This window comes from Erithacus rubecula (genome assembly GCF_903797595.1).
Source record: "Erithacus rubecula genome assembly, chromosome: 4".
Classification (NCBI taxonomy): Eukaryota; Metazoa; Chordata; class Aves; order Passeriformes; family Muscicapidae; genus Erithacus; species Erithacus rubecula.
In genome coordinates, this window is record NC_136686.1 from 41,588,410 (window position 1) to 41,616,075 (window position 27,666).

At 37.7% G+C, this 27,666-nt stretch overlaps 3 protein-coding genes across 4 annotated transcripts in view; 2 read left to right on the forward strand and 1 right to left on the reverse strand.

Annotated features, from left to right (window-relative positions):
• PPHLN1 (periphilin 1) overlaps nucleotides 1-14,040 on the reverse strand; it is a 58,904-nt gene extending 44,864 nt beyond the window's left edge. The window contains exons 1-5 of one of the 2 annotated variants that reach the window (XM_079304702.1): nucleotides 13,959-14,040; nucleotides 11,269-11,316; nucleotides 10,093-10,184; nucleotides 6,765-6,935; nucleotides 6,337-6,392 (exon numbers count right to left, since the gene is read on the reverse strand). In XM_079304702.1, the coding sequence (XP_079160828.1) occupies nucleotides 6,337-6,392; nucleotides 6,765-6,935; nucleotides 10,093-10,184; nucleotide 11,269 (320 nt within the window). In that variant the 5' untranslated portion in view covers nucleotides 11,270-11,316; nucleotides 13,959-14,040. Of the gene's footprint in view, nucleotides 1-6,336; nucleotides 6,393-6,755; nucleotides 6,936-10,092; nucleotides 10,185-11,268; nucleotides 11,317-13,958 lie in introns of both variants that reach the window. The other variant, XM_079304701.1, reaches the window with a different exon arrangement.
• GXYLT1 (glucoside xylosyltransferase 1) overlaps nucleotides 1-27,666 on the forward strand; it is a 237,383-nt gene that overhangs the window by 114,414 nt on the left and 95,303 nt on the right. The gene's annotated exons all lie outside the window — the stretch shown is intronic.
• On the forward strand, nucleotides 14,086-26,497 carry ZCRB1 (zinc finger CCHC-type and RNA binding motif containing 1). Its single transcript, XM_079304703.1, has 8 exons — nucleotides 14,086-14,240; nucleotides 19,202-19,289; nucleotides 19,445-19,473; nucleotides 21,547-21,658; nucleotides 21,740-21,847; nucleotides 22,593-22,702; nucleotides 22,804-22,879; nucleotides 24,209-26,497. The coding sequence occupies exons 2-8, from the start codon at nucleotides 19,206-19,208 to the stop codon at nucleotides 24,338-24,340; spliced, it is 651 nt and encodes a 216-aa protein (XP_079160829.1). The 5' UTR covers nucleotides 14,086-14,240; nucleotides 19,202-19,205; the 3' UTR covers nucleotides 24,341-26,497.

The following is a 27,666-nucleotide window of genomic DNA, read 5'->3' on the forward strand; positions in this document are numbered from 1 at the left end:
ATAAAAAAGATTCATCACTGCAATAAAATCAGACTTGCCCAAATTTAAACTTTTACCTTCAGTTGACCTGCAACAGTGGACATTTCTGAATCTTTCTTAATAATACTCAGTCTTCATTACAGGGCATTTTTAAATGCTGTGTGGTATTTGCATGAGGAGATTCGAGTTCTTAAAATCCACTCTAAATAAAAACTTATAGACCCAGAACCCCAAGTGCTGGCAAACAGATATATTTAACTATTTAACTTTGACTGAGTAATGATAGTCAAATTATGGAACACAAATCCCAGTTTGCAAACAAATTGATTGTCCCAAGCACAAAAGAGCTACAGCCAACAGAGCAGAAAACAGTTCTTAAAGAAAACACAGCAACCACTGAATCAGTAAGACTCCTGCATAAAGCATGAACTGAATATAAAGTAATTAAATATTTAGTGTAAACCAGAAACAAGTTGTATATTACCTATTATCTTGTTCCAAAAGGTTCTAATTTTCCCCCTCCACCCTCCAAAATATCCTAAGCCAAGATAAACTAATTTAGCTAGCAGCTTAACACAATGGGTTTTCTGAGCAAAGGATTTCAACAGACAAGTCCTTGCCTGGAGTTGTAGACAAGTATAACGAATCTACCACAATGATCTATTATAAGGAAACTGTAATTTTGTATATGAATAAACAAGCTACTCTACTCAGCCATGTGAATACCTGACAGGTTCGATGTTCTGGCAGAGATTCTATTTATTTATTAAAAGAAAAAGGTATGTGCTAATCAGTATGATCACAACTCTGCTTATCAATCTCTGTCAAAAGCAAGACCATTTTCTTTGAGTGACTGCCATATTTATTTCCCTCCACACGTTTTTTAATAAAGAATGAAGTTCTTGTATGGTGTCCCTCAAGAGCTGTCAAATATTGCAATGAAACAGCAGACTTATGTACATTTATAGCACCATATCATTAATCCCTTTGGCTGAGTTTATCTTCTATAAGAAAGACACAGATCAGTTTACATTACAAGAAAGTTTAGATCCAAAGCCTAAAGGCTCCCATAAAATAATACACTGCTTTAAAATATTATATTATTTAAACACATTCACTACTTCATTAATGAAAGAATATATACAGGGAGGAGGAAAAAACCCCAAGAAACAACTGTCCCCTGTAATTCAAAGGTGATTGCATAGTGACAGTGTAAAGATAACTGCCTTGGCCTATGACACATCTGGACTCTCAATATTAAATGCTGTTTTATTGAGAGAAGAGTCAGTGCCCCTTAATTTCCATCTGCAGACTCTCTCATCAAAGGTTTTCATTTAAAATAACCATTCTTACCAAAGAAGAATTTTATTCCCACTGTGCAATCTCCAGACCACAACACAACAACATCCTGTCACCACTTTGTGGCTTACAAGGGGTTAATCACTAAATGGCATGGTAGTTCAAGCAGAGATCAAAAAGTCAAGACTGCTGGGCTTCTATTCCCCACTTTGCAACCAATTTACTCCATGGCCTTCAGTAAACACATTCTCACTATGAAGGTGCATGCATCTAGAAAAATTGAGATAGATTATGCTTTATTACTCTGAAGTGGTAATCACAAGTTTAATGTTCAGAAAACCACATAATTTTTTCAGAGGAAGGACAATAAGCCATTGATTTAAAATACTTTCAAAACAAAAACATAGAACTGATTGATGAACCTCAATTGTTCACAGATCTGTTTACAATTAAGATTCTATATTCTGCCAGTCAGTTTTCTCTCATTTGCAGCATCAAAATTAATTAATCATTTCCATTTACTACGAAGTATTTCCTAAGCACTCCAGGAAATAAGCAGACTGTTTTTTGATGGACAAATGCATCAGTATTAAAGACTGGACTACTAAGACTACTTCCTAGTTTCACTTAGAACATGGAAGAAAAATCCAACACACAATAAACAAAACAACACACATAGTAGCAACAGGTTTCCTCCATTAACAAAGGAAAAATTATTCATATATACAACTGAAAAGGGGATTAAAAATATCCTATGTAAGCCGTTTCTCAGGAGTGTACTTTTTACTTATTCTACAAATATGGCAATCCTTATTTTACAGAAATCTGGGCCTCAGATAATTCTAAGGATCAAATTTAATGCATGTGTAGCTGGGATTTACAAGTGCGTCATTTTGTAATTTCTCTTTGAAGATGAGTCTTACCCATCCTAACTTGCCAAGTTTCATATATTACACATCTTGTGAACTCAGTTTGGTTGGTAAAAAAAAAAATTTAAAAAATGAAGTAATGCTCTGTGCACTCAAAAGGATTAAAATTTGGCATGACTAAAGTGAACAGCAGCTAACAATCTTCCAAAGCATTTCACACTGAAAATTCCATCTGACCTTATAAAAATGAACTTGGATGCAAAACCCATTGCTATGAGGCCCATAGGGAAGTACTGCAAATCTAAAATCCTTCAACACATGACAACATAGTTCCCTGCAACTTTTTAAAAAAATCTGGCTCGCATGAGTGCTTTGCATAGATGAGCCTAATTTATTGCTGAAGCACTAACACAGCTCCAGAAATGATCAATATCAGTGTAAGACAAATATATAAGATCACATCTTTAATGATCTCTACTCCTTTGAATTGCTAAGTCTCACAATTCTCATGGCATCAGCAACCAAGACATTAATGTGTGAAAAAATTTCCTCCAAATTATGATGTACAATTCTTTATATGTGCCAACTACACTTGAAAAAAAAGGTTCTTCAAATCAAGCTAAAACAAAATTCACATCAGTTGCTAGAGTTGAGAATTCTTTAGGTGACAACAGGAGAGAAAGAGCTGGGAACTCATTTTGAAATCTATGCCCTGCACATCCTCTGAATTACTTTACTTTTACATATAAAATATGTATCTTCATCTTAAAAAAAAGTCATGGCCAGGATGACAGCTGTTCACTACACATAGTATAAAACAGGGCTAACAACTCTCAAAAAGCATGTGGAAGGAATAGTAATGCTCCACTCAGTGCTAGACATGATAGTGTCTGCCATGTAAATGACAGCTACTTGGAAACTGGAGCATAACCCTATAAGGAGGAAGGCAAGAAAAAAAAAAGACAGTAAGCCAAGTGCTAGGAACCTCTGCAATCCTTTTGTGCCTCACGGGGAACTGCTACTGGTCATTAGACACTTCACAGCTAAAGCCACAGCTCTACAAATGCTGAGCAAGCATGTCCTATTTTTAAGAAAAAGGCAAGAAGCTTTAAAAAACCCCAACAAAATACCACCAAAATAACAATAGGAAAAAAATACAAAATGTCTCTAACTGCTGGTTTCTTCAACAGCAAAGCTGAAGAGAATTACAGAATGATAGAACATGAGGAGTTGGAAGAGACCCACAAGGATCACTCAAGTCCAACTCCTGGCCCTGCACAGGACACCCCCAAGAGTCACACCATGGTGCCCAAGAGCATTGCCCAAACACCTCTTGCACTCTGTCAGGCTGGTGCTGTGACCACTTCTCTGGGGAGCCTCTACCAACGCCCAAACACCCTCTGGGTGAAGAACCTTATCCTGTTATTCAACCTAAACCTCCCCTGACACAACTTCAGACCATTTCCTCAGGTGTTGTTGCTGGTCACCAGACAGCAGAGATCAGAGCCTGCCCCTCCTCTTCCTCTCATGAGGAAGCTGCAGACTGCAATGAGGTCTCCACTTCCCCAGGCTGAACAGACCAAGGGACTTCTGCTGCTCCACATAATGCTTCTCCTCAAGGCTGTTCACCATCTTTGTTGCCCTTCTCTGGACACTTTAGAATAGATTAATATTTTTCTCATATTGTGGTACCCAAAACTGTAGACAGGACTCACTTAAGGATATTTGATACTGCAGATAAGCAGCGTTTTACTTCGGGAGAATCTCAAGTAATGTTTTTCAGCACTCCAAATCAAGATAGGGGGAAGCAAAGAGCAAGAGACCAGAAAGTACTTTTTGACAACTATGTTTTCAAAAACCAGAACAGGAAAATGTGAATGACGAACACTCAAAAGGAAATGCTGACATCATACTGATAACAACTTCTTACAGCACATTTTTAGCTGCTAACTGTGATTTCAAAAATAGTCAAGAAAGTCATTACTTCTGTCAATAAATGAGCTATTTTTTTAAAGAATTTATAGTCACATGTACTAACTATGAAAACCCATCAACCATACAAGTGTCCTGACTATCTAGCCTCTAACTATGCTTTAGCCATGTTCCATGCATTAAAAAAAAAAATAATCCTCCTGGTTAAAATAATCTTAAACCTCCACCTATTTCCCCAAAGAAAAAAAACTATATGTACTCCAGAGAACTGATCTAAAATAACTTCAAGCGTATCTAAAGAGAAGGCATTTTTACATGAAAAATCTTTTTAATATCACATTTTGTGAAGCAAATGTCTTTGAAATAGAAAGTAATTAGCATCTTCACCACAGGAGACAATATATACCATGAAATGTACTTTGATTTCCTCCTTGAGATCATTGCTCAACAGTGGGCAATATGCAAAAAATCATAATTAAGTTTATTACAAACATGGAACAGTACAAATACTTAGCAGTCTGATCACAAGACTTTCCTTTCAAGATTATTTACTATATTTCTATAAAGAATCAGTAGGATTTCATTCAATTGCAAATATATTTGAACCGCAGATCTTTATGAAGTTCTTCCATAGCATTACTGCAGTTCTGTAACAGTTATATTGTCTGAAGTATGTTATGAATACTCAGATGGGACTATCATATACTACGCAACACACTTATACAGTCTCCAACAAAATGAGCTGACACTTTAATCTTGCATTTTGAAAGGAAGAAATCAGGATGCATTTGAGACAACCTTTTTGACCACTGGGTGCCACTCTTGTTCCGTGTAGATTAAACTGCCTGACACTAACTCAGTTTTCTCAGACTTTTTGGTTTTTTTCCTCAGCTTTAAACAACTCTGGTTCTTCTAAATTGAGAAGAAAAGTTGGAAAAAACCTTTTACACAAATTTTTATTAAGCACTACTTTTGAAAACCCTTTATTATTTCTTCTAGCCCCAAAAACACAGTTCTGAAAGTCTTTTGCACACAAACTCTTATGATTTATGAAGGATTTCCTTTAAGGTGAGGCTCTAAAATAACCCATCCATATTATGTCTAAATCATCCCATTAATGGAATAGATATCTACCACAACTATGTGGCCCTGTATAGATATTGCTAGTAACAGCTTCATATTGAGTTTGCAACACCACAAGAAAAAGGCTTGAGCAAGCCTATCAGGCTTGCCCTGTCTGAGCTTTTTCTGATCTCTTGCAGTCCTTTTTTTAACTTGTTGCTGGTTTAACAGCATTTTTTCCAACTGGCCAGGTATCTATAGCTGACTTGGTTTACTTCTGTTGATGTTTGTATAGTAGAACTGCAGTTTTAAATATATAGCAGTAACAAGGAGTTTTTCTATGATATTACGACCACACCACAATGCAATATCTACAAATACAGGCCTGATAAAATAAACATCTTGAGAAGTGGACATGCAGGATGTGGCACATAAAAGCATAGCCATCAGATGACATTCTTAGATCAGACTGCTAATATTTCACCTATACTAACAATCCATTATTGTCTAAATATTTAAGGTGACTTTCATCCTTGTCCATAGAGTGTAACACTATCCTGTGTACTTTATTTGCTAATTCAAATAATCCATATCAAACATCATTGCAGGCAGATGAATACTGCAGCCCTATTATCTACTAGTAGTCCTTAGATTTCATAAATGGGAACCTGAGGTACAGACTAAGAAGGGTTCATAGAAATTAATATAATATATGGTGGAAATATATACTCATCAGTCCAGCAGAGAAAATAGCAAGCTCAGAAGAAGGCTGTGGTGAACTTCATAATCCCATTATCTAGCCCACCAACCTTTAAAATGGCATCATTACATTGTAGCCCCAATGTACTGCAGCTGCAGAATCAAATAATAGACTAAAGAATTCTCTGAAGTCATGTAGGAAGTGTGACTGATCAGAGATGCATTCAATTCCACTTCAATGACCATCCTAAAGATGTTATCATTATGTCTCCTATCCTTACTAGAGAAATACTAAGAGACTTTCATGTCATATAATTTCTTTAGTTTCTATTTCAAACAATACAATTAACCCCATTTTTTCACTATTGTCTTTCACTTCAACAGATATCCTTTCCCTGTTATTTCACTGGTCTGCTCTATCAACTGTTTTGCTGATCAAGTAAAATGCCCTAAATAATTGTAGCCTATGCACTGCACTACTAGAATCCAAAAATACCTGTATTCAGGTCTTGTAGGATGATCATCCCTTGCCCATCTGTATCCTGATTCATCCTGCAAAACATACATGCAAAATGACTGCATGACATGTATCTCAGCATCAGATGTCAAGTACAGTTAGCTGCCAAATGGTATTTAATTACTGCAGAACCAATGCATTTAATGAGCTAAAAAAATATTAACCCCCACAGCAAGCATCTTCTCAATTTACTCACTGTATGCCTTTAATTTTTATTTTCTTCCCCTATCTATATTGACAAGAACAACTTTGCGATGCCATACAAAACACAAAAACCACAGAAGTTCCAAACAGCTAGGTTGCAGGGGGCAACAATAATGTCCTTTCCAGCATTGCAGCTACCTAATTCTCAAGCCTTAATGGGAAAACAAGCATCACAAACACGTGAGAAGAATCACCTTACGTACACCTCGGTGTGGAGGGCCGCTCCTCCGGTCGTGGCCAAAGCCGCGACCCTGGTCGTAGTCCCTGTACGCGGCGTGCCCGTAATCGTCATAGCGAGCGTAATTCCCCTCGCCGGGTCGCTCCAGCAGCGGCGGCTTCTTGGGCACAATGTTCACTATTCTGTGGTAATCACCCTAAGACACAAAACAAACAGAATCATATTGCTTTCAACAGTTCAAAATCTGTAAGGAATAAACAAAAGTAGAACCATATTATTTCTGAACGACTTAACAAATTGCACAGGGAAACAGCAAACATTAAAAATCATGCCAGTTTGACAGTGGAGTAACTTAATAAATCTAACTGGACATATTCAATCCTTAGGTATTACAAGTTTAATTATTGAGTGAAAATTTCAAACATGGTTTAAATGTCTTTGCAAAGTTTATAAGCAGTGGAATTAGCTACTTTCTGTGCACAGGTTAGCTACTTGTATTTCTCAGATTTTTACATAATCTTTAGAATGCAACAAAGAAAGTTACACCTGTAATGCCTATAAATAAAAATCCATTTGAAAATACTAACAATTTTCCTTATGTTCATAATATCCTCCACACTGCAGAGACTGTAATTAGGATAGACCTTGCTTCATAATCTGAATAAATAAATACCCACTGAATATAATGCAGTAGGTGATCTGAAGATTCAGAATTTTACACCTTTGGTTTCTTTTAGTGCAAATTTTTGATAGCTTTTTTCTAGAACACAAAATTAATTTATTTCCTTCAAATAACATGACATACGCCATTTGTCAACTAAAGAAATTCTTTGTTCATTAAGTACAAATTGCATCGCTGAAAAAGGTACAAATTAAATTTTACTAGAACAAAGTTTTATATAAGTCAACTGCAAATAAAAAGCAAATGAAAACATGAATGAAAGACTTGGTATTTTAAATCTTTTTCCTCTAGCAAAACATTTTTTCATAGGCCTTAAATAAAAGCTACAAATGCAGAGATTGAATTATCATGTGCAATTTGGTGGGGAGGAAGACACTTCAGTTATTTTTTTAACAGTAAGAAGTCACAATCTAATGCACTGATAGTTGCATTCACAAACTGCTAAATACTGCCATGAAAAAAAAAAACCCAAAAAAAAAACCCCAAAAAAAACCCCCAAAAAAATCCCACTTAGTTCTGATTTCAGAGACCATCCAACAAAACAGACTAGAGGGAAACCCAAAGCTAGGCTACAGCCACAGGTGCAAAGTGGAGACTACATACAGTCACAACACTCTATCTACTCTTACATCACCAAACATTCACCACGAGTAATTATTTTTTTTTTTAGTTTGGTGTCTAAAAAAGATGTGCTGTGCAGCTAAAATAAAACTGCTCCATGCTTTAACCTCACCCAGAAAACCCCACCACATAACTATAATGACACACAGAAGAAGTTATATGAAAGCTCCATTAGTACCCTACTTGCACAATTGTGTCAAGTGCTTGCAATTTTATGTTCTTTACCACTATCCATGTTTCTACTGCAATCTATACCTGGTATACAATTACCACCCAGTTTAGATGAGGACACATCTCTTGCTCTCTGCAAAAAAGATACTTCATTCTGTATCATTGGTGCATCTCATTTCCAACACACTAACCTATCAGCAAACTAAGCATATTAATAGATCAAACAAATTAATTCCATTTCACTTGTCTAAGCAAAATTAAGTCAGACTTCTACATGTGGACACACATACAATGGCACAGGCTCACAAAGACAGAAAGTAACTTCCAATTATTTTGAATCTGCTGAGCTATATGGGAAGGAACTCCATATCCATCTTCCAGTATGGCAGAGAGACACCATTTTCTGGTTTGCCCAGATACTGGGGGTGTTGTTTTGGTACAGATGGATAATATTAATTGTGGTGAGTGTACCCTGCTACTCCCCTCAACTCCAGTTCCAAACACAAGTAATATAAAGCTAATATTGAACTGTCCAATTAATTCTTGCATCAAAATGAGTGCATCACATCTTTTAGACTGTAAATTTTCATAATGCCTAATCACACATTGCTCCCTGGACAGCCTCAAGGACTACAGGAATTTAGAAATGTCAATGATACAATGGTTAAATTAAATTGGCAACATGTTAGTTAAACAACTGAAAAACAAAAATCTGTGAAAATACATTCTGCCTTTCCTCTTGTCCTATCTTGATACTATTTTGGACAAGGAGATAGCTAAACTCCCTGTGAATATCAATCTGATTTCCAGCTTGCTGAAGATGCAGAAATGTTACTGTTGCCTGTAAAGAGAGTTTAAAATGTCACAAAGAAGCCAATGGCTAATGAACTACTCAATAAAGAAGCCTATGTAACTAGTTACCAAGTTACTACCATTGGTGAGCTCTGAAAGAGACAAACAGAAAATGGAACAGAGAGAAAACAGAAGACAGACTACATCAGCCAGGCTCTTATTTCAATCTTTCCTACAAGTAAAAGGAAAGTCAGATAAGAGGCACTAGTACCTCAAATGTCCTTTTGCCAAAAGCACATTACACAGGATGCAAATAGAAATATCAAAAAGTATTCTTAAAATTCTATTTATGGTGTAGTACCTCTCAAGACAAAGATACAACTTGTTTTGTTTCTTTGTTAGAGACTTCAGACAAGGAAGAAAAGGAAATTACCCAACTCTGTGGAACAGAGAATTCCTAAAAGTTCTGAAGTTATCTTATAGGACAGCAAGCACAGCTTCTGTATTTGCTTTTACAAGAATAATATACATAACACACCACAGAAGACTCAGTATCTACAAAGTAGATTTCTGTTGACTCTCTTCAGGGCCCAAAGCACAACTTCAGCAAACATGTACTTTCAACTTTTGTTAAAAACATCTTCTATACTTTAACCATTATTTTAAAAAAACTGTGTCGGTGACAAGAACAATCATGAAGAAGTCCCTTTACCACCTCAAGTTCCTTAAAAGAAATATTAACATAAAAAAATATGGAAAAATATAACAAATATGGCCTTTTGCTCCCCAGAAGTCATCAAAAATCCTGTGTTTAATTACACCAAAAAAATCAGTTTACCAAAATACAAATGTTCTAAAACACTTCCAGTAGATTTGAAAATTGAAAAAAGAAGCTAAGACTTAATTCTGTAGGCAGCCTATTATTTCTCTGCAGATGCAGATGTGCCAGAATACTGACTACAAAGAACAGAAAAAAAAGAACTTGGGGTATACTAGGAACTTACATAGGTACATATATCCAGTCCCTATGGCACAGGTCATTGTCTAAAGGTACAGCATAATGTGATAATGGTTACTGTACACTTACATCACCATGAATCCTTGGAGGGAGGCGTTCTCGTGGAACCCTTCCATAGTCATAGCGCCCTTCAGACCACATTTCATCCCTTCGATATGCCACTAAAGACAGCAATAACACAACCAGTGAAAAACAGACTCATTGTCAACAGACAAAAGGACAGTGAGCAGAAAAGTAAAGGTTCCAGGATTTCTCCCAATATTATGCATTATGCACAAGTCTCATGCATACACTTTTTATTATTAGCCCTTAAAAACAGGTCTAGTTATGGAAAGCATGTACTTGGAGCAAAAATAACTCACAGTATGGGCAAGAACACAGAACTGGGAATTAGTTCAGCAAAATCAGTAAAATTACAGGACTCAGAGATACAAATAACAGCTCTGTTGAAATACATACATATTGCAAATACTTGATGTACATACAAACACATACACAAATACCTTACATCAGTTTTAATACTGTTCTGCGAAAAATATTGGAACTTAAAAAAGGTATTTCAACATCTATTTATTAGATTAAATAATTACTACTTTTTAATAAAATAAAATAACTTTGAATTATTTTATCAACTCGACCATCTGGAAAGAGATCAAAATGCAGCACATCGTTTCTTAGTATAAAGTCCCACATTTTGATTATATGGATGCAATACATTCTTCTCAAGCAGGTACTTCCTGTTTTAAATTGGGAGCCAGCAGAGCAAAAAAATACCTCTTTCCAGAGGAAAGTGACTTTCAAAGCAGTCAGTCATTAAAGACAGGTGGAAATAAACCATCACCCTAAGAGATTCTAGTCATGCTGTGCTAGACAACACAGACTTGAGGAGTTCAAACCTTCCTCTCAATTATAAAGGTGACAATTATCTACTATATAGCACTGAAAGTAGATATGTAACTGCTAGAATTGTGTTTTTCAAACCTTCCCTTCACAATAGTAGCTCTAGCTGTTAAAAACAGTCAATGCAGAAAAGTAACAGCAGGTCATATTCAGGAGAAATATGTAACTTTACCTACTGGCACAAAGCAAAAACACTTTGCTAGAAATAGACTTAGGAGGCTATATGAAATTATTGATTAATACAGATGTGAAGAATCAACATAACAAAAGAGTTTATTAATTGTAAACAGAGGTAGCACTAATTTTGATATACACTTTTGCAAAATATAACAAACACATACTTACTTTTCTGTCAGTTTTAGTAAATCTGCTTCTAATGATCCATTCACTTACCTACAAAAATAAGAAACTGAGGTAAGCAAAAAATACAAATATATTCACTGTAAGTACATTTTTTTTCCTGTTAAGTAAACCAGACAGGTGCAATCTAAATGTTTTAACCACCTCTACCCTGTGATCTGTCTTTGTAAAGAAAAATAGAATTCAGTTGCATGTAATGAGAGGCTAATGAAAGATTGATTTAACAAAGGCTTTTCTTTTGGCAAAAGAGAGTATATCCTGATAAAGAAGCTCTTTCTTCAACTACAAGATGCATCTATGCTCAGAAATTTTGACCCTAGCATTGGTTAAAATGAATCAGATTATCTCCTTAAAATATAGTCCCATTTTATAACAGACTTGATCTTAAGTTTGTTCTGCAACCAAGACACACAATTAGTCTGATGCAGCTACAGGTTATAAATCAAAAGCTGACTAAACCAACCAGCTGATCCTAGTTTTGGTAAGGACAAAAGCAAAGAGGATCCACTTATCTTCTTTTTCTACCAGAGTTGGGATTAAAAACTCGAGATGGTATTTCTTGTTTGGACTCAGATGTTTATTAATTCTTATCTATGTTACATTCTCACAAACTGAGAGTTCTACAGCACTTCAGGCTAACAAGCTAAAAATGCAGATGTATCTCCCTCTCTACAAGGCCTTTTAAGGCCAAACTGTCCAATTAAGAACGAATATCTGAATTATTTTTACTTTTAACCCAATAACCAACCACCCCTGGCCTGCAATGTGGATTTTTCTATCCAATTAAACAAGATCACCCGGACCCAGGAAGAAGAAGGTGAAGAAGGATAAAACCTCCACCCTAAAACCTCCATCTTGCTTTCTAGATATTGCTACATTCTAAAAACCTCAAATTCTAAATTTTCCACCATGTGACATTACATACTTCTATTCAAACTACACACCCATAATCACAGTTCCATGATTTAATTTCTGAAGCCTTCTCCATGGCCTCAGGTCAAAAGCAGTGTTTTCTTGGGGGTCTTTTCAGCAGAGAAAGTCTAAAATTCCCCATTTCCAGGGTTCCAACACCACTGGCCCTGCCCTTTACAGTAAGCTCAATGTAAGAGTTACTAATTCTGAAACCACTGCTCATACTGCTGCATTGAATAGTCAGGTGCATCATCAGAAGCACCTTCCTGGCACTTTCACAGTAACTGCCTCAACTTCTCTTTATTTTGTACTTCAGTGATGTTTTCTAGAGCCTTAGAAATGCACACCAGGGCAATATGTGCATGAAGAGCTCTTAGGCCAGTCCCATGCCCTCCTTCCCATATTATCAGGAGGATGCTTTATCTGCTCTTACACTGTCCCCACCATCCTCTTGTCTTGTGTCCAGAACAGTATTTGAACATTTCTGTGTTTTTATGTACCAGCAGGGACAGAATTAGGTAGGGCGAGACGAAATCATTATGCTGAAAAGCCATCACATGCTCAGCCTTTAAACATTTCACTGCTGGTCCTTCATGCCCAGCCCTTGCCCCAGGCTGGACCATTTATCTGTCTGTACTTGCCCACAGCACCCACACCCCCCACTGCTCATCCACAGCCCACCCACCTCTCACACGCACAGATTTGGATACTTGATGGCACCCCTCAGCTTTTTAGACACATAGCAAAATACCAGAAGTTGAATTCAGATGAGGTTTTCAAGTGGGCTGCTTTTTTTATGTTTTGACAAATACAGTAATGACCCTGTCCTTTTGCCTGCAGAAGTTATTGAAACTATTAACTGAACACAATGTTGAAAAAGCAACACATCTCAGAAAAGTGCTACTGAAGCTAAGCACAAACTCACACCTGATGCTGCTTTGTCAGTAAAACCACCTCCAACATCCCAACACATCACTGGCAATAGGCACCAACACTCACACACACACCCCACTATACCGTCAGGCAGTAAGGTTGATAAAAACACTCCCTTTTTATCACTGTTGGACCTCACTGAAAGGAGCAAGAATTAAAAACATTATTTTGAAAAAACAAAACACAAGCTAGAAAAAGGTAAGGGTGCACCATCACTAAAGTCAACGGACTGACAAAAAATATACACTAGACAACAAGCAACTATGCACGTGGAAGAAAAATCTCATTTGCATTCAGAGGAATTAAACGAAGAAAGTTAATCTGGCAGAATCACCATCAAGTACATTGGTTAAAATGCTGGTAACGTAAACAATTGGAACCCGCGGGCAGTCGGGCTGCCCCTGTCCCGTTACACAATTCACCTCACCCCGCGGGCAGTCGGGCTGCCCCTGTCCCGTTACACAATTCACCTCACCCCGCGGGCAGTCGGGCTGCCCCTGTCCCGTTACACAATTCACCTCATCCCGCGGGCAGTCCGGCTCCACAGAGCCGCCCCTCGGGCTGCCCCCTGCGCGGGGCGGGCCGCGCTCCCCCAGCCCACCCTCGGTGCCGCTTCCCAGGACGGACGCTCCGCGACCCCCGAGCACGTGTGCGCAGAGGGGGCAGGAAGGCGGCCCCGCAAGCAGCCGAGCGCGCCCGCCGCAGCCGCGGGCCGGAGGATGGGCTCTGGCCCCGCTGGTTCCGCGGAGGAAGGCGGCCAGCCTCGGCCCGGCTCGGCTCGGCTCGGCCCGGCCCGGCCCGGCCCGGCTCGGCTCGGCCCCGCCACTCACCCGCTCCCGCGGCACAGCAGCTCCGCGAGCGCCCCGCTCTCCGCCACTTCCGGCGCGCCCGAGCCGTCGGCGGAAACTCCCGCCCTCCGCGGCAGGGCCTCCGCACATTGGCCGCAGCCGCGCCGGGAGCCGCGCGTCGGCGGAAGCGCGACGGGCCAGGGCGGCGGCGAGGGAGGAGGGAGCCGTGTGTGCCGGGCCGTGTCGCCCCGCCGGGCCCGCTCTGCGCCCCTCCGGCCGCGCCGCACGATGCGCTCCCTCTCGGGCTGAGCCCCGCCGTGACGGGTACGCCGGGCCGGGGCACAGCGGGGGCGCGAGCGCTCGGTCACGGCTCGCTCGCTTCGGGTCTTCGCGGAATAGGAGAGGACGAAATAAGCGGCTGGTCGGGGCCGCGCTGTGGTAAAGGAACCGCAGGGTTGTTGGGTTGTTGTGTGGATACAGCGTGTGGAAGTTCCTGAGCAGTCGTGGTTCTGTTGCTTTAATGTCGCTTCGCTCGCGCTGAGCTCTGAGGTAGATTGAGCGTCTCGTGATTTAAGGAGCAAGGGCCGTCACCAAGTGAGTTACCCAGATCTGCCCCTCCTGGGTGAGACCAAATGCGAGTGAACCAAGCAGCTCTTGTCCCTTGTCCCACCTTGGCTGTGCTGAGAACCCCTTGAAAAAGACAACCTTGAAAAAGCTATTATGGGCTTTCCCTCCTTTCCCTTTTGACGTGGGGAAATGGTAGCATAGAAATTATGAACTTCTGAAGGCCCTGAGCCTCTCCAAGTGGAAGTGAAGGAAGACAGCCGAGGCCCTGCCCTCCAGAGCTCTCCGTAGTGACGGTGGGCAGGAGCTGAAGGTGGTGGCAAACATCAGCAGCTCATTATCCCACAACTTTTTATGTTTTTCTCTATATCACACGCATAACGTACGCTCCTTTTTGCTTTATAATTGCCTAACAAACTATGTGCACATGCCTTCTACCTTTTTGTAATTGGTCATAAATCTCTTTCGTGTCGTAAATGTCAACACACATCTGCATTCCACGCTGCTTCTCCCTCAGTTGTCTTGTTCAAGGACGCAGCTGTAACTCATCAAGGCCAAGGCTGCCTGCTGCCCCACCCCTATTCTCCCACACCTTATTTCTGTAGGTATTGTACATCTGTTGTCAAGTAAAACACTTCCTGCTGTATTGTCTTCATTCACAATAAAGTCTCAACGAATGCTGAGTACTACTAAGGATGAAAATGAAATCTTATCATTATATCTGTCTGGGACAAAATTCTACTGATTTTGGCCAAGGGCAATGGGACACCTATACGTAATCTGAAAAAGGAACATATATAATATATAAATAGTTCCAGCTGATGGTCTGGCTGCCTAGTCTTACTGTCCCTAAGCTTTTGTAATTAGATCTATATGTAAAAGTGGTTTGATTCAAACCACAAATCCTTTTTATGTTCCTCTTTGATCCTGTTTCATATTTGCTTGGTACTATTTAGGTGACTATGAGATAAAATAGTCGCCTAAATTCTCTTACAGCTTGTTCCATGCCCCTTGTGCAGGGCAGAATTGTAGTGAGTAGTTGATGCCCTTGTCAGGAACCAAGGAGAGCATGAGCTTGGTTTCATCCTTTACCACAGACAATTGTAAGCCTGAGCCTAGCACCTGCCACAGCTAATGGTGTGTTGATATGGGTCTAAACTCTGTTGACACTATTAAATCAGAAAGAAAATACTGTATTAAGGATCAAGATAGAAAAACTCAAATTAATTTGCCTGAATGGGAGTGTCTTGAGAAACTTGCTCATTAATCATTTGTACATACGCCATTTGATTAAATAATAAATCTGACCTTGCTGCACTGCACTTAAAAAGAAACATACAAGTTTGTGCTATTAAGCTGAAATACTGAAGTTAAGTCATGAAAGTATCAGTAAATTTAGGCTCTACTTGATGATTCAGAGGCATCTGAACTGTTTTGGTGCTGTCCTCATGTATTCTAGGATAGAGTAGAAAAGTCAATTACTGAAATTAATCATTATCCCCAATGCTAATGACAAATGTTGCATTAAGCATATTGGATTGAAACAAAACATATTCATGTACCTGTTCTGTTTTCAGGAGACTTAATAATTGCTGGCAGATGGCTCTTGTCAAAAAATGTCTTCTTTTAGTTCGAGTTGTTAGAAAAGACAAAAAAGCTTGAATTAAAGAAGTCATTGTAATGAGACATAATTCTATTGTCAAAGTTAATATGTGAAAGTGATAAATGAAGAAGGCATTAATATTACAAAGAGACCATTACATTAATGGGAATTGTGTTCAATTCTGTGGAGGTATTGTAAAGACTTTCAGCCAGTGCTTTAAAGTTAAGTAATGAAATGAAGGTAATACCGTGAAAATCAAGAAAGCCCAGAAAAGTGTCCAGGATAAAATAGAATGTTTTGATTGTTGAAGCTCTAGCAGGATATAGCCTTGAAGCCAGGCTGTACCTGACTTTCAGGTGAGTCTCCTGCAGCAAGAAAGCTTAGATGTTGTTTTTTAGTTCATTTGGAGATTTGTGTGAGGGAAAGGGATTTCTATTTTTTTTTTTTTGTCAGCTGAGCAGAGAGACTGGTAATCATGAAGAAAAAATATTACTAAAATGTTAAACTAACATTGGACAGTTCTATGAAGTTAGAAAATTCCTGAAGTAGCAGGATTTTCATGATTTCATCATTCATCACCTTGCAATGATGAGCCTCCAGATGACATATCTTGTCTGGAGAGTTAACTTAAAGCTGGAACTGGCATTTTTTACTCCTCCCACTAGAAAACATCGTTATAAGAAATTATGATAACCATACAATTACTGTACTCCCTCTCATATTAAAGCTGTGTCTGTATAGTGAGTCAGACATTAAAAATAAGAAGTACTTGCACAAAGTCCTAAACAACAGAAATTGCTAAGAATATTTGAGCAGATTGGAGCAGCAAAACTGTTAAGCTTGAATTTGTCCAGGGGAGTAGAAACAACATTCAACCTCAGCTGTCTGGCAGCCAGTGCTTTCAGGGTGCAACTCTTTCAGCTTCTTCTGGAAAAAGCAGTATGCAGCTGAAAATGGTGATTCTGTAGGCTGCTTTCATTAATATTTTCCTATTGGAAATTTCCTGTTAGGCCAGTAGTTATCTCTGCATGATGTCTCACCACCTCTGTGGAGATCTGCACTTTGGCATTGTGGAATATGCAGGCTGACTGCTCTCCTGTCATGGTGTTCTTCCCAGTGCCTGCTCTTTAGAGTGGGGGCTGCTTGGTCTGCTGTTACAAGGTGCTTCCAGCTTCTCTTACCTTTTAGGCACAGTGAATTTGTTGTATTTGGACACTTGAGGTTCACCTCCAGTGTTTTGCCATCCACTGGTTCAATATATTAACTCTGACAATGTACCACAGTTCAGTACAAAAATTCAGTACAAAAATACAAAAAAAATTCAGTACAAAAACAAAAAGATTGCTCTTCTTGAATCCTTATATCCACTGTACATCTGGATAACTGCACTTCAGGCCATCTATTCACATGGCATGTTGCCAAGTCAGTCTGGCTAGGCTTGTCAAGGATACTAATGCCAAGCAGAAAGGAATTTGGGATAATGAACCCAGTCTGCCTAACACCAGATGCAATGTGTGGCCTTTATTGCAAATTTATTCTGTTTTCATTTGCTTAACCTTTGTGTTGCCATTTTGGCTCATGCCAAAAAACAGTCTCTGAACATGGAAAACCTCAAAATTCAATCACTTGGAAACTTTCACTCAAATGAATTGTGATACAGTAGGCATGTCAGGAAAGAGAAGCAAAGCACTTGGATAGTCAGTGTCTGCTGGGAATATCAGGCCTTCAGATAACTGAATCATGAAATGCCAGAAAGTATCAGCCAGATTAGAGTGTGATATTAGTTACTTTGTTGGCACTTAGCCAAGCAATCTGTTCAGACTACCCAAGAAGTCCCCTAAGAAACTGTAACATAGCAGATGCTGATTTTAATAGTTAGGGTTTTTATCCCTCCATCAGCTTTTGTCTGCATTTTTAAAATGAGTTGGTCATGCTGAAGAAGTGGCTTGATCCTCAGTTGGGAATTGGCTGGAGGTTCCAGGAAGCAGTAATAAGGCTGTAGGAAAATGGACAAGGAGGTAGAAATTGGACTGTAGGGAATGGGTTTGGTGTGTACTGTTTGTGTGTACTGTTTGGTGTGGCCTTTCATAAGGGGTATGGTTTGATCATAAATTTTACTCACTTTGCTCTTGGTCTGAACCATGGCTACACAATGGATCTAAGAGGGTATTTTGCACAGATGTTACACTAATTTTTTTGGAAAGTGTCCAAATGTGAAGAAGAACATTGGCTCATCATTCTCAAGTTAGTTCAGTTCTCTTCACCTAGTATAAGATGATGTGTATGTGATTTTAACAGTATTTTTAATTAATTATTTCCAGACATACTCAGTTTCAAGAGCATAGAAAAGATTGGGAATTAAAATGGAAAGGGTGGACATTTTCCTGCTTCCTGTCAGGAGAAATCTGCCTAATCAGGAGGAGGAAGGGGAGTGCTTCTACAGAGATGCTGCTTTATGGTCAGTTCTAGAGGAGTGCAGAAATTTGAGCAGTAGTTACGAGAGGAAATGAGAGCATGCCACTTTAGCATCATACTACATTGACTTTAAAATGTATTTATCTCCCTCCCCACAATAATTAAGACTGCTTTAGAAAAACTTTTTTTTTCCCCTTAACGAATTGTATTTTATTATCTGTTGAATGCAGCTGAACAGATATTTGTATAAAGAATCAGATCATGCTGGTACTGGTACAGAGGTCAGTGAATTGACAAGATGGCCATGATGTTTAATAAATGGACATTGCTTGTTTCTTTTGGCCCCCAACCTTTCTAATTGCACAGATCAGCAGAGGATTATTGTAAGTACACTAACTTGTCAGGTTTTTCTTGACTACAAATCAACTCGCATAGAACAAAAATATGCTTGGATCCAGGAGTGGAGGAAGGAATGTATGTCTTCTGTGGTCCATGAAGGCAAACACTAATTTTCATGTAAAATGATGCAAGGGAAATGAAAGGGCTATTTATTAGCAAGGGCTAATTAAAGCTGTGCTCTCCTGCAACTTTATCATGGCTGTCTGGGCGAGCTTTGAAATAAATTGGAAGTCTCGAAACTGTTTTTTTAATTGATTTCTTTGTTCAATACAATTTAACTCTTCTCTCTTTTTCCTTTCTTTAGAAAAATGAGTGGTGGGTTGGCACCAAGCAAAAGCACAGTGTATGTGTCCAATTTACCCTTTGCTTTGACCAACAATGATCTGTACAGGGTAAGTTTTAAGAGATGCATGGTTTAGATTAAACTTGTTGACAACAGTTTTGACTGTAAAATCAATACTGATATATAAGTTTGTAATGATAAATTTATTATTAGTGAAATGCAATAGTCTCTTGTTTACGCTTTTTATTTTGTTTTATATTTCAGATATTTTCAAAGTATGGGAAAGTTGTCAAGTAAGTGACCTGATACGGCCTTCTATTTTTGTACTTCTCATTTTAAATATTTTATGTCTTTCCTTCACTTGAAAGCCTTGAGCTTTTTGTAATTAAAGTATGATGTAGAACTGTATTGAAGTTCTCTTCATTTTTAATGAAGTATAAATTTAATTTAACAACTGGAAGTTCTTGCAGTTACACACAATACAAGAACATTTGTGCTGGGGACAGGTTTTGCTAGCCATTTTTGAAAAGCAAGTAGAATGTTGTTTTATACCATCAATCCTTTCTCTGATATAGTTGAAACACTGTTCTTCTAGTATTACTCCCCTTTCCTTGAACAGTCTGGGCACAGTTGAGTAGATGTGAAAGTGAACTAGATGTCACAGTTCCCTCAACTGCAGTGTACAGTTCTCTGCGACTCTAGAGGGGCTTGTCATTGTGACTACCTAGTATTTTACTTAAAGCTGGATGTAAGGCTGCAGTAATGGCTTTCAGCATGTGGAGTATTCATGAAAAATCTATGTGAATATCTGCCTTTGTGTTCAAATGATAGAAAGAAATGCCACAGTAAGGAACTGTTTTATTTTTTTTTAATTTGTCAAAATAAGTAGACTCAAGTCATAAGTTTTTAATACTGAACCAGCAAGTATCTTCTCTAATTTCTAGTAGTAGTTGTTGCAATAATCTGTGAGATACAGAATTTCAAAGTCTTTGAAGTCTCAGAAGTGTGTTTCAAGTGACAAATAGCAGGAAAAGAAAATATATACTCACTATTATGACTTTTAACTGAGTTTGTGCAGTAAGAAATCAGACTTTCTGTGGCTCCAAGAAGTTCCTGACTTTTTAAAGATTTGTCACATTTGATTATTTCTCTTATTAACTGATATGTTTAATATCCTGATCAGAAGCCTGACAGTTATACCAGGCTTCTATTTGAGTTCTTCAAAGATAGCTTGGCAGAAAAATTAATAGAATTGTTTTAAAGTCAGTTTTATTGATGCTCAAACTTAATGCATGCAGTTGGACATGTCCTGTCCAAGAGGCTTTGGTAGTAAATCTGTTAAGCTCAGTCTTCTTGTGCAAGTATTTGGGGAAATTTGAGCTTTCTTTACTGTGTTTTTATTTTATAAACTTTTTACCATGTAGGTCATCTGTTACTTATACAGGTTGTATGGTAGGCCTTCTGTACTGAAGTGAGGTTTAGTTTTTTTGGTTACTTCTTGGAATTTTGGCTTGGCCTGTCTGAACCTTGTTCAGCCTGTGGTGGACATTGGGAGGAGTATATTCCATACTTTTTTATGTGTGCTTTGATTCTTATGTACCTGCAGTCTGACATTCTGATTTTCCCTGTTTTGTTAGGTTGTTTTTTCAGGAATAAATACAAGTGACATTAAGACTGAAAGAATTGAGGCTCTATGGGCTCTGGCCATACACACACACCAGCCCTGTCTTGTAAATTTGTATCTTCAGGTTTTGTTTTACTGTTTCTAAATTTTTGTGAGCTTCTCAATGTGCTATTGAAGCTGTTTATTTTAATGTTAAACTGAAGATTTAATTTTGTGAAATAACATGTATCCATGACGTTGGATTTCAGTTGGAGATATTTGTAAACATATAGTTAGTGTTTCCCATTGTGAACCTGTTTAGCTGGTTAGTCCTACACAAATATACATTTCTCAGTTTGGAGGCATTTCACACTGTCCTTTTCATCAATAATAGCAACAGTAAGATTACTAATGAATTTTCCTTTCACCTCAGGTATACATAGTCTTTCCAGTTAGGTTGCTTGTAAATCTAAAGATTATGTTCTCTGTTCTTCAAGCCACCCAAGATAATTAAAAGTGATACTGGTCCCAGAAAGACCCCAGATGCTTTTTTAAAATTATCTCCACTCTACCTCTAAGTACATGGCCAGGTTAGCTGCTCCTTTGAATTTCTGTTTAATGAGTATTTCTATTGTTAAATACACTTTAACCCTTTTGCTGTGTAACAAAGGTAAGATCCCATTGAGATCTTTAAGGAAAAAATATCTCTGAAGTGATTTTAGTGTGGTTCACTAAAATCAATAACATGGTTATATATTTCCAGAGTTACCATTATGAAAGACAAAGACACCAGAAAGAGCAAAGGAGTTGCCTTTATTTTGTTTTTGGATAAAGAATCTGCACAAAACTGTTCTCGGGCACTTAATAACAAACAGGTAAGTTGTGGAAAGTTCCTATGGCAGGAGGATTAGCTTTCAGTCCCAAAACATTTACCTGTTTTTTCCAATTTTCTGTAGTTGTTTGGAAGAGTAATAAAAGCAAGTATTGCCATTGATAATGGAAGAGCAGCAGAATTCATTCGCAGGCGTAACTACTTTGATAAGTCTAAGTGTTACGAATGTGGGGTGAGTAAAACCAAAAATATAGAGAAACAGACAAAAGTTGTGGGTTGAGATAAGAACAACTTAATAATTGAAATAATACTAAATAGTGGTAGTAATAGTAGATTGTAATCTATAATTAAAAGTACAAAGAGAAATAAAACCCAAAAAAGATAAGTAATGCACATGAAAGCTGTTGCAATGACAACCTCCTACTCTTTGTTTCAAAATGTCTGATTTTGCTATATCTTTAGAATTTCATTATTTAGTTGGCAGTAAAATAAATACAGGAAACAACCATTTTATATGGAAGTGAGTTTTAAGTTTTAATTAATTTTTGACTTTACCTGAACGTAATAATGTAGGGCAATGATATTTGCATAGTATTTAATGTCCAATACAAACTTGATTTATAACACTTCTTACAGCAAAAAATTTGCCTCACTCCTGTGTCTTAAATTGTTCATTCTGAGGTTTCTATCTTGTCTTGAATATAAGCCATATGTAGTATATTCAGTTATTGCAACAGACAAAAAAACTACTGTGCTGGTAGTTTGTTCTCAGTTTGCAGTTAAGCATGCATATCACCACCAATCTCTTCATTTCCATGGCAAGCCTAGAGAAGAGTTTGTCTTCTCTGTGCTAATTCAGCACTCCATTTATCTTACTAATTGCTTCCATTTTTCCCCCACAAACTTCCCTCATGATACATTTTAATGTATAGTTGTTTGTAATGGCTTCTATTAAGCAATATTTCTTTTTCTCCAAGGAAGCAGGACACTTAAGTTATGCTTGTCCTAAAAATATGCTAGGGGAGCGAGAACCACCAAAAAAAAAAGAAAAGAAGAAGAAAAAGAAAATAGTGGAGCCAGAAGAAATGTATGTATATTGAGTTACATGTTACTCCTTTTTTTAGGAAGCTTTTTCATACTAAAACTTAAAGATTTTTTTTTTTCTCTCTCTCTCTCTACACAATAAAGTGAGGAGGAAGAAGACAGTGAAGAGGAAGGAGAAGACCCTGCTCTAGATAGCCTCAGCCAAGCCATAGCTTTTCAGGTACAAAATTGAAAGCGTATTTATTATCATTTTTTAAGTGCAGCTCTCTTCTTCAGCTGCTTTTCAGAAGCTCTGATATACATGCATAGGTGTGTCTGCTCTATAGCACTTAGCAGGGTCTTGTTTGGTAGCAGTAGTTGGTAACTATAGTTGGTTTCTTTACATTGCAGGCATGTTTAGTGGAATTAGGTTTGGGTTTCTTGCTCTTTCACTATTGCTGTATTTGTGTGTTGCACCCTTTTTTTCACTCCAAGCTCCTCTGCTATTTGCTTGTGTCATCTCTGCTGTGATGCTCTGCTGGGTTTTTGCCCACAAATCCCTCTTTACTTTGTTAACTGAGAAGACAGAAAAACAGTCATGTATGTGACCAGACACATCCTCTGTCCTGACTGGAATGTCCTTGAACATTTATTACTGGGTCACTTCCTTTGCCTAATACAGACCATCGCATTCTCTGATAAATCTCATCTGCCAAAACATAATGAATTTTTTTATGTAGCTAGATTTTCTAACATCTCTATTACTGTCTTTATTACTTCTTTATCTCTACACCCTTTTGCTTCATAAAACAAAACAAGCCTGACCTGATATTCAAATTTCTTAGCTCCCTGGTCAACATTGTTGCCTATGTTTTTCCCCCCACAAAAACCCTCAAGAGTTAATAATTTTGTTCTGAATATGACTGTAATGAGTGCAGGATTTTTACATGATGTAGTCCAAAAAAGTGATTCAAATATTCAATGTTTCTCCCTTTCCTCAAAAGCTCCATGATTTGAAATAAAACCTATAAAGCCAGGAAATATTCTCATTTCTATCACCATCCAAAGATTTTGACCGGTAAAAAATAGGAAGCTTCTGTTTAAACTATTAGTTGAATAACCTTCAGTAATAATCCCCAAAGGCACTCATTATGTGAATGAACGTCTGCAAATGACAATGGATAGAAGACTTATTAGTGGAACAAAGCTGATTCAGTAACATCAGTATAAAACATGAGGCATTTTTTGCTTTAGATCTCAGCTAAAGAGATCTGCTTAGATTTTTTGCTTTAGATCTCTGTATTTTTAGAAGTTTGCCATGGGCAAAATTCCTCTTTTTGAGAATACAGGATGGTCCAGGCAGCTGCTGTTGTAGAAGACAGCTTATATGTGAGAACTACTTGCAGAAATGTTTCCTAGTGCTTTGAGCACACCGTTTACTGGAAATAAACCTTTGTAATTCTTTAACTTATTCAATAATTCAATGCATATTAATAGTTAGCATTTCTTATTTGTAGTGCACCTAAATTTTTCTTAATCCCAGATAATACTTCTCTTTTCTTAATTATAGCAAGCCAAAATTGAGGAAGAACAACAAAGATGGACACCGACTGCAGGGGAGTCTTCAATTTCAGATGATTCAAAACGTCCACGGATTAAGAAAAGTGCTTATTTCAGTGATGAGGAAGAACTTAGTGACTGAAATAGTACTGTTCTAAATGCATATATAAGATATATATATATATATATATAGTGTACATTTTGTAAAGTGCTGCAAAGTGATCTGTAATGCAGGCTTGTTTTGATGTTGAAAATCATGGATTTTTTTAATTCTGTCCCCTGACTCTTCCATCTTTTTATATCTGTGTCTCAAAACCTTACCTTTCAAAGTGACTTTTTAAGAAAGTGATCTGATTATATACTTAAATCCCAAAAAGTATCTGTGAGAATGCATCTTGCAGTTAGTATCTAAACCCAAGTCCTAGCAGTGAAGTGTTTCATGAGAAAATTTCCCAGTGCTTTTTTCCTAAGAGGAGTTCCTCTTAGGATGACTGTTACTGCCACTGATGCTTTATGTATTGGTCTGTCTGGAAGCAGTGCTTTAGTAGTACTTAAGTAGAATATGAAATTTGCATTAATTCCTCTGCATAGGGTTGAATTTCAACTTTAAACATTGTCCTTTTACTCTTAATGCAGTACTATAATAAATTATTGTCACATCAACACTGTATCTCCTGACTGAAGTTTGAGTGCCTAACAGTAATTGGGGTTGTCCACAGGGTTTTAAATACACTTGGATCTAACCTGCATCACAGCCATCTGAACCTGTTGGCAAAATTCAAAGGCATAATATCCTACTTGGCTAAAAAACAGATTTCATATATACTTGGAACTGTCATGGTCTCTTAGCTAAGTATGTTGCCACATATTTTGCACATAAAGCTTTTTAGACTTTTTGTGTCCTTAGATCTTTCTAGGGCTCTAGGCATGTTCTCCTGTAGCTGTGATCATTCCCAAAATCACAGACACATAGTGATGGTGGTATCCATTTTATATTGGTGTGTAGTCTAAACTCGTCACTTTTAGGAAGCACAATATAAAATACATTCAGAAATTCACATTTGAAAGAAGAGACAAGCTGGCCTCTTTCTATTTTCAGTTCTTCCTGTTTGCTCATCAGGACTTGATTTTCTTCCAAATATAGAAAATGCAAATCCAAATATACCATTATGTATTCTTAATTAATACCAATTTACATTCAAATATGTAACTGAGTGCAAAGCAAAGAAACATGCACACCCACCCTCTAAGCTAATATAAAGCTGTGACATTCAGAACATCATTCTGATGTCTTCCATTGCTCCTTAAACACAAGAATTTGGAATCAAGAATGGAGTAATACAAGGTTTTTCTGTTCAAGGTCCTCAAGTCAGCAGAATAGGAAGGATCTAGATATAGGAAGATCTTGGACTCAGTGTTCCAAGGAATGTTTTTAAGACTGACTTTGACTTTTTGCTCAAAGTACTGTATATTAAATCTGAAGCTTCCTTCACTGAATTTCAGGAAGATCTCTTAATACTGAATAGCTGAGAGCTAAACTGGCAGGCATAACTTATTTTTAATAAATGCACATCACTCTACATCATGGGTGTAATAATGAAGCTTGAGGAGTTCTAAACTCTACTAAAGAAGCAAGTAATGCTGCCATAATGCTTTTCTTCAAATGTTAGGTTAGGGCTCAATGGCAGTCCAAAAAAAAAAAAAAACTAACCACAAAAATATTGTGCCACTATGTAAAATCAGAGTTTGTCTTCTTCTCAAATACTATATTCAATGCTGGTTTTAAGAACAGATAGAAAACTAAAATGTGACAGAGGACCAGTTGTTCTTTGTCCATGACTTTGGTTTGGAAATATTTGATAGCTTGTAAGATTTCAATGAAGTGATTAGACAGCAAGCTTCAAATTTTTATTTCATTACACCATGTAATGTAGTAGTGGAACTCACTGCCAGGGGACTTTTTTTGGGGTGATGGCATCAAAAGGATTAGATTTTCATGTGGAACACCATATTTTAAAATGTTAAAATCTCTGCTGAGAAATATCCTCAAATAAGAAGCAAAACTGACCATTGTTCTGACCTAATACAATAGTTTTTCCAGAGTTCTAGTAGCTGAAGCACATTGATGTATCTTTCTAGTCTGCTGCTTCTGCACCTACTGCTTTCCCCATAGGATTTGCTTTTGTCAGCATGAAGCAGTAGCACAATCCAGACTATTAAAACTGACCCAGTGTTGTTCCTCCATGCTCTTTTGTTCCAAGCATGAAGTCACTTGAGGTAGGTGACATTGGAAAATAAACATGAAAATGAACCTGCTGTTGTGCAGAATAGGCATTTAGAATTTTTTATCTTAAATCATCTTCCTTTAAGAGTTTTCTTAATTCTGAACTGTTGCTCAGCAGTGTATGTAGCTTTTGTCTTAGAAGAATGCACCTAATGGCTAACACACAGTCTAAAGGGACTTCCAGGAATAGGATTTTTGCACTTGGCTTCCTGAATCATTTTAAGTTTCAGTTCTTTGCTGGCAAGGTAACAAAGCATTTCTAGGTGAGAAATTGAGAATACTAACACTAGATAACCATTATGTTAGATAGCATAAATACCTGTTCTGCTTGCTTGAATAGAGTTATTTTCTACAGCGCCCCCAATGCAGCTGCCTGGAAAAAAAAAAAAAAAAAAAAAAAAGGCTAAAATTTATCAATAAAGTCTCTTTATGACTTTTAGCATGGAGGGATTTGCTCCTGTTCATGCCTACCCCTACTCTAATCAGCATGGCTTCAGATTTCCACCTAAATCCCATCAATGCTGAGGAGCAAGGGAGAGTGTTACCGAGGCTCCTAATTTAGAATAGGCCAAGAGGATGCAATTAGTGTGCAAAGCTCAAGAACATTGAGCTGCTTTTGTCAGTTTGGTATCATAAAGCATCAACTGTGAAAGTAGGAAATGGTGGTGGTGGCTCTGTGGTTCTAGGCCAGATACTTGAGACTCTGCAGTCTTGTTATCAAAAGACAGAAGAGTAGAAAATGCCTTGTAGAACACCTTCCTGTTATTGTTAGAAAAACCACAGGGTTTTCTTCTGAGAGGTTCAAGTTCTTTGTTGGTTTGGAGTTATTTTTAGTACTTTGAGACCAATAAGTTTGCAAGCTGAATTCTGGTTTTAGAATACAAATAATATGGCTCTGGTTATAGAGAAAATGACACTAAGTGAGAGACTTTTTTTTTTTAAATAATGTCAAAAATCTCCATATTTTTGCAAATATCCTCTTATTAGATTTTGTCTTTGGTATTTTTGAAACAGCTTGAAAATTGTTAAAATGGGTTCTGGGTCATGAGACCTCTTGTCTATTGAAATGGCTAATAAAGTCGTGTCTGCAAAATCACTAGGAGATGCCTTTTATCTGTCCTTGGGGAAGAAGGGATATGGAAGTGGGATAAGGATGATTAGCTTAATTGATTATAAATGGTGTT

What these genes read in the sequence shown, in the direction of transcription:
- ZCRB1 (XM_079304703.1), top strand. Translation starts at nt 19,206, where the DNA reads ATGAGTGGTGGGTTGGCACCAAGCAAAAGCACAGTGTATGTGTCCAAT. An exon ending in CCAACAATGATCTGTACAGG is followed by an intron (nt 19,290 to 19,444) that starts GTAAGTTTTAAG and finishes TTTATATTTCAG; the next exon opens with ATATTTTCAAAGTATGGGAA. An exon ending in CTAAGTGTTACGAATGTGGG is followed by an intron (nt 21,848 to 22,592) that starts GTGAGTAAAACC and finishes TTTTTCTCCAAG; the next exon opens with GAAGCAGGACACTTAAGTTA.